The following is a 6,435-nucleotide window of genomic DNA, read 5'->3' as shown; positions in this document are numbered from 1 at the left end:
TTGACAGAGAGAGATTACAAGTAGGCAGAGAGGCAGGCAGAGAGAGAGAGAGGAGGAAGCAGGCTCCCTGCTGAGCAGAGAGCCCGATGCGGGACTCGATCCCAGGACCCTGAGATCATGACCTGAGCCGAAGGCAGCGGCTTAACCCACTGAGCCACCCAGGCGCCCTGATTACAATAGCTTTGTAATGATAGTTTGAAATCAGGAAGTGTGATGCTCCAGCTTTGTTCTTCTTTCTTGAGACTGCTTTGGCTATTTGGGATTTTTGTGGTTCCATGCAAATTTTAGGATTGTTTTTTCTATTTCTGTGAAACATGCCATTGAAACTTTGATAAGGACTGCACTGAATTTGTAGATCACTTTGGACATTTAAACAGTTATTAATTCTTCCAATGCAAGAACACAAGGTATCTTTTCATTTGTTTGTGCCTTTAATTTCTTTCAGTGTCTTAGTTTTCAGTATATCTTTCTTTCATGTCCTTAAATTTATCCCTAACTATTTTATTGTTTTTGATGCTATTATAAGTGGAATTTTTATTTTTTTCCTTTAGATAGCTCATTGTTAATGTATAGAAACACAACTGATCTTTGTATCCTGCAACTTAACTGAATTTGTTGATTAGTTCTAACATTTTTTTGGTGGAGTTCTTAAGGTTTTCTGTACATAGTACACATCATTTGTGAACAGAGACCATTTTACTTCCTTCTTTTGTATTTGGATGCCTTTTGTTTCTTTTTCTTGCCTAATGGCTAGGTCTAGTTGGATGCAAACAGCAAGCATGGGCATCCTTTTCTTATTCACTGTTGGGTATGATGTTAGCAGTGGGTTTGTCATATGTGGCCTTTGTAATGTTGAGGTACATTTCTTCTATACCTAATTTGTTGAGTTTTTGTCCTGAAAGAATCTTGAATTTTGTCAGATGCTTTTTCTTTATTGAGATGATGTGATTTTTATCTTTCATTCTGTTAATGTGGTATATCACATTTATTGATTTTTGTGTATGTTGGACCATTCTTGCATACTAAGGATAAATATAATTTGATCATGGTATATGATCCTTTTAACGTGCTGTTGAATTTGCTTTGCCAGTGTTTTGTTGAAGATTTTTGCATCTATATTCACGAAAGATATTGGTGTATACTTCTCTTATAGTGTCCTTGTCTGGCTTTGGTATCAGGGTAAACCTGGCCTTGTAAGAAGAGCTTGTGAGTGTTCCTTTCTCTTCAGTTTTTTTGGAAGAGTTTGAGAAGGATTGTTACGAATTTTTCTTTAAATGCTAGGTAGCATTCATCAGTGAAATGATCTGGTCCTTAGCTTTACTTTGTTGGGAGATTTTTTTTATTACCAACTCAACCTCCTTAGTTGTTATTGGTCTGCTCAGATTTTCTAGCTCAATGATTCAGTCTTAGTTGGTTTTGTTTCTAGGAATTTACTCATTTCTTCTAGGTAATCCAATTTGTTGATGTATAATTATTAATAATGATCTCTTACGATTCTTTGTATTTCTATGATTTGTAACATCTTTTGTAACATCTTTCATTTCTGATTTTGTCCTTTTTTTTTCCTCTGTGCAGGTAAAAGCTTGTCAGTTTTGCTTATCTTTTCACAAAACCAGCTTTTAGTCTCATGGATTTTTTCTATCATTTTTCTGCTCTGATTTTTACCATTTCCTTCCTTCTGCTAACTTTGTGCTTAGTTTTTTCTTTTTCTAGTTCCTTGAGGTATAAAGTTAGTGTGTTTTGATTTTTGTTGTTGTTGTTTTGCATGACCCAGAGATGGGAACAGAGGGAGAGGGGAAAAAGAGAATCTGAAGGATGCTTCACACCCAGCACACAGCCCAAATGCAGGTTTTGATCTCACAAACCTGAGCCGAAATCAAACTGAGCCACCCATGCACCCCAAGATCCTTTTTTTCTTAATGTAGACATTTACTGTGATAAACTTCCCTCTTTGAACTGCTTTTGCTGCCTCCCATATTTTAGTATGTTGTATTTACATTTTCATTTCTTTAAAGATTTTTTTTAAATTTCCCTTTTGACCTTTTTTTGATTTCTTCATCATAGTACTACTATTAAGATATTTCTATCACTTAAAAACAAAACTCTGAAGTTCTTAGTCTGGTATCTGAGAACCTCCATAGTGGGTCTCCAAATGACCATCTAACTTGAGACTTCTAGTTTACTTTTCCACAACCTCTGCACCCCAAACAGGTTTATTATACTAAGCTCTAGCATTCGTTTTCATGCCTTTTCTCAGGCTGTTCCCAGTCTGCAGTTCCTTTATTTCATTCTTCTAATCCCAAGCCCTCACATCCTTCAAGGCCGAGGTCAAATGCCACCTCCTAGTTCAGCCCTTCCTGATCCTCTCAGGCTTTGTACCTCCTCTACATGGTAACGGTCATTTTCTCCCTTCTGTGAGTAATTTTAAAGTCCATGTCTTAATTACCTTCTGGAGATCAGGGATCCTTATTAGAGGCAGGTTCCTTCTAGAACTGGGCCATACATGTTCAATAAAGAGTTGTTAGATGAAAGAATACTTCTAGGACTGTCAGAAGAACTTTGTTTAAAGCTGACATTTCCATGTGTCTATGTTAGGTACTAAGTGCTTTATAGGTAATAGTTCTGGTAATTCTCACAATAATCCTCATGAGGTGACTTCCTTTCAAAGCTTCCATATGATAGATGAAACTAAAGTTATAGACAATTAGCTAATCTACTCAAGTTCGTGTAGCCTTTCAGCGGTAAAAGCTTTTGAACGAGCTTGACTCTAGAGCTCATACTCTTTACTATAATTTCTTCTCTCTCAACAGTGAAAAGCAGCAAGAAATCAAGAACGGTGTTACTCAGCCTCCTGACTACCCAAAGCTCTGTGAGCAAGAAACTGCCTGTTCTGGGAGTGGGTCTACCTTCACTGAGACCAAGGGGAGATCTTGGATCATGGATCAAGAGCTAAGGTCAGGCCAAGGAGTTGACGCTGAGTCTTTGCAGTTGAAATGGCCACATGTTAAAGTTCTAGCACATAAAAGACTTGCCTGCTAAACCCCCCTCCTCCCCCAACTATAAGAAAGAACAAGATTGAAGTCTCTTTGCTGTTGAAGAAAATATGTGAATTCCATTTAGTTCTTGCTAAGTAGAGGGTTTTGCCAGGTTGCTCCTAGGAAAATATTCTAAGAGTGGAATGAAAACCATATCTTTCTTACCTGTGGGAGTACAATCACCCTATAAAACTCATGTTTGCTTTTATGGAAAGTAAAAGAAGGGCATTGGAAGGCTTGGCACAGAGTTTGCACCTCGAGGGTTGTGAAGCCAGCCATCTCTCTCAGGCAGTCCCTATTAAAGACAATCACTGGGCCCCTGTGTTCCTTTGTTAACATGTGGGTCTTGTAGCTTTCCTGGAGAATGGGTCCTGGTTTGCACCACCTCTGTATAGGGGCTGTAACTTTTCACCAGCTCTGTCTTACACAGTACCACCTGTTGCAAGTTCTGTTCAAATTTACTCCATCGTGCTCAAAGGCAGCAGACGCTATGGGCATTTTCCCTATTGTATGAAACAGTATGGCCATCTGGCCCCTTCAGGGAAGGGAGTTATCTTCTCTTTTCCAAAATGACTGCATGATCACATGTTAAATATATATGCTTCATGGCTCTAGCTCCTGATACACAAGACTGAGGTTTGACTATTCTCTGACACTAAAGTAGCTCCCTGGCAGTCACGCATAATTCCATACGTATGATCGGAGGTGTGCCCAACAGATACACATATTCTGCTTCAAAAGTGAATAATGCCAGACAGCATTTAGATACTAGAGGTTTTTATTAGAACTTATACCATAATTTGTCTTACTATAAATGTAACACATGCCCAGAATAAATAACTTTCAAGGAGTAAAAATTTGGAAAATAGAAGTATTTCTTAAAAGCCCATAACCCAGAGATGATTACCTCCAATATTGCTTTAATATGCATATAAAATGGAATAATCCTGTAATATTTAACTAGCATTTTTGCACTTGATAGTGTATTATGAAAATTTCTGACATGAAATGTTTTTTGGAGCCCTGATAATTTTTGAGTATGTATTATATTCACATGAACACACACACATACACACACACACACACACTTGATACCCTCCATTCCCCACAAGTAACTACCTGTTTCGTTGGTTTTAAAATCTCTTCCCAGAGTTTCTTTGCACAATATAAGCAGATTTAAGTGTTTTTATTCCCCTCCCAACTTTTATATAAAATGTAGCATTCTGTTCCCACATTTACACCTTGATTTTCTAACAGATCTGTCTACTCTTCCTGCAACACTGTCCGTGGGACATTATTATTACATTGCCTCATTGTTTTTGGATATTGTTTAACCAATTCCTCCTTTGGGGACGGGGGGGGGGGGGGGGGTTTACACCTTTAGCTGTCTCAAGACTGCTTTATTAGATTGCATCTTTGTATACAACTCATGATTATTTCCTTAGGATAAATTACTTGAATTTCTTTGCTGGGCTTTTGCTTCATGTTTTCCAAATTGTTCCTGAAAGATTCTAGCACTTTATACCTTCCTCCAGCAAGGGTTGCCAGTGGGTCAAAAGGGAATTAAGTTAACAGAGGCCATTTGGAAGAGTGAACCTTTCAAATATTATATGTAGGAGGAAATAGGAACAGGAGAGCCACAGGGGACCAGTATTGTGATGGTGTGGAGGGAGAGGGTTCAGTGAGAGGTGGCTGGATGTACTTGAAAGGACATGTGTGAATCTGAGTGAGATGTCTGTTCTAGTGTTGCCTCTCCCAGGACATCTGGGATAAGTCTCTAAGGTCTTCAAGTCTGTATTTTAATCATTGAGTAAGAGAGGAGTGCTTTCTGAGTTTATTGGGATAAAATGAGGCCCCAAAACAGGTTTATAAAGATGAAATGTGAATCTTTTCCTGCTTCTAAAATTCTGTTTCTTGTAACAGTACTTTCGTGTTCAGAGGGAAAAAATACCGGGCTTCTGCTTATCCTGGTTGTGTTTTGAAGGGACAGACCTCCCTCTTTTTAGTCCTGTGGGTTACTCTCCTCTCTCTCCATTTCAGTAAATGCTAAGCCTAACTGAGAAGTTCACCATTTTCCATAAAATTCAGAGTGAACTGGAGACAGCATGCTAAAAGTAGGAGATTCCTGTTTGTGTGAGCTCTGCAAAACTCCTGTCACACAGACAGAGTGCAATAGTGTTCGGTGGTAGCAGGTGACTCAGGCAAACACCAAATGTGGGGAGGTGCTGGCGGTAGGTCTGGCTGTTGGTGGTGCTGCGGTGTAACAGATGGCAGCCGGGGAGGCTGAGTTTCTGCTCAGAAACCCCCTGACCAGGCTCCCCAGTCACCAGGCAGCCCCTGCAGGCAGGTGTCCAGTTATGGGTCAGCTCCATGTCAGACCGCTTGTCATTAGAAGCTTCCCCAGCTCCACCAAAGGAGAACTTGGGTCACTGAGCTAAGACTGGTCAAGAGTAAACAAGAAGCCCAGGCATTTCCTTTCTTTCTCTTCCAGCAAGAAAACTCCAGAGGATCCCGGTGTGCAAGAACTGGAGGCATTAATAGACACAATCCACAAGCAACTGAAAGATCATCCGTGCAAAGACAACATTCGCGAAGCATTTCAAATTTATGACAAGGAAGCTTCAGGATATGTTGACAAGGAGATGTTCTTTAAAATCTGTGACTCTCTCAACCTGCCAGTTGATGATTCCTTGATTAAGGAGGTCAGTAGGTGTTGCCCTGCTGGGTTGATTGTAAAGGCTGTGAACACCCATTGGTTCTCTCCCAGAGGCCACTGTGTGTGTATTTTGGTTTTGTTGTTGTTGTTGTTGTTTAATAAAAGATTTTATTTATTTATTTGACAGAAAGATCACAAGTAGGCAGAGAGGCAGGCAGAGAGAGAGAGAGGGGGAAGGCTCCCTGCTGAGCATAGAGCCTGATGCAGGGCTCGATCCCAGGACCCTGGGATCATGACCTGAGCTGAAGGCAGAGGCTTTAATCCACTGAGCCACCCAGGTGCCCCGTGTATTTTGTTTTAATGGGAAAATTTAAGACGTTTGAATCAGATCTCCTATTTGGCCTGATTATGGTGTTTTCCCTGGATTCTCACACTGGGGTTCTTTCTTCATGGTTGCTATAGGGCCTCTTTTTAAGTGGATATGGGCTACATGGCACACCATGGTGGGTGAGCCATGTCTGGCTGAAGGGAGGGGGGCAGGCTGTGATTCCCACCCCCCAGCAGTGCTTCTGTTAGCTCAGCAGTACGGCTGGCATGGGAGAGGGCAGTGGTGTCTGTCAGTCAGGGGTAGCCCAGGGCTGGCTGCACATGGAGGAAGGACATGGTTGTTCTCCTCCTAGGATGTTCATGAGTGAGTTGAAGAGGGGGGTTCTGTGCCTTTGTTTCACTAGAAATCCCTTTAGC

General features: G+C 40.7%; 1 protein-coding gene across 2 annotated transcripts in view; it reads left to right on the top strand.

Moving 5' to 3' along the window:
* The window catches only part of EFHC1 (EF-hand domain containing 1), a 58,432-nt gene that overhangs the window by 50,865 nt on the left and 1,132 nt on the right, over positions 1–6,435 (top strand). For both annotated transcript variants that reach the window (XM_059399040.1, XM_059399041.1), the window contains 2 exons: positions 2,811–2,954; positions 5,527–5,737. In XM_059399040.1, the coding sequence (XP_059255023.1) occupies positions 2,811–2,954; positions 5,527–5,737 (355 nt within the window). The remainder of the gene's footprint in view (positions 1–2,810; positions 2,955–5,526; positions 5,738–6,435) is intronic.

This window comes from Mustela nigripes, chromosome 5 (genome assembly GCF_022355385.1).
Source record: "Mustela nigripes isolate SB6536 chromosome 5, MUSNIG.SB6536, whole genome shotgun sequence".
In the NCBI taxonomy this organism is placed as follows: Eukaryota; Metazoa; Chordata; class Mammalia; order Carnivora; family Mustelidae; genus Mustela; species Mustela nigripes.
The sequence above is the reverse complement of the archived record's forward strand: the minus strand, read 5'-3'. Positions and strand labels throughout refer to the sequence as shown.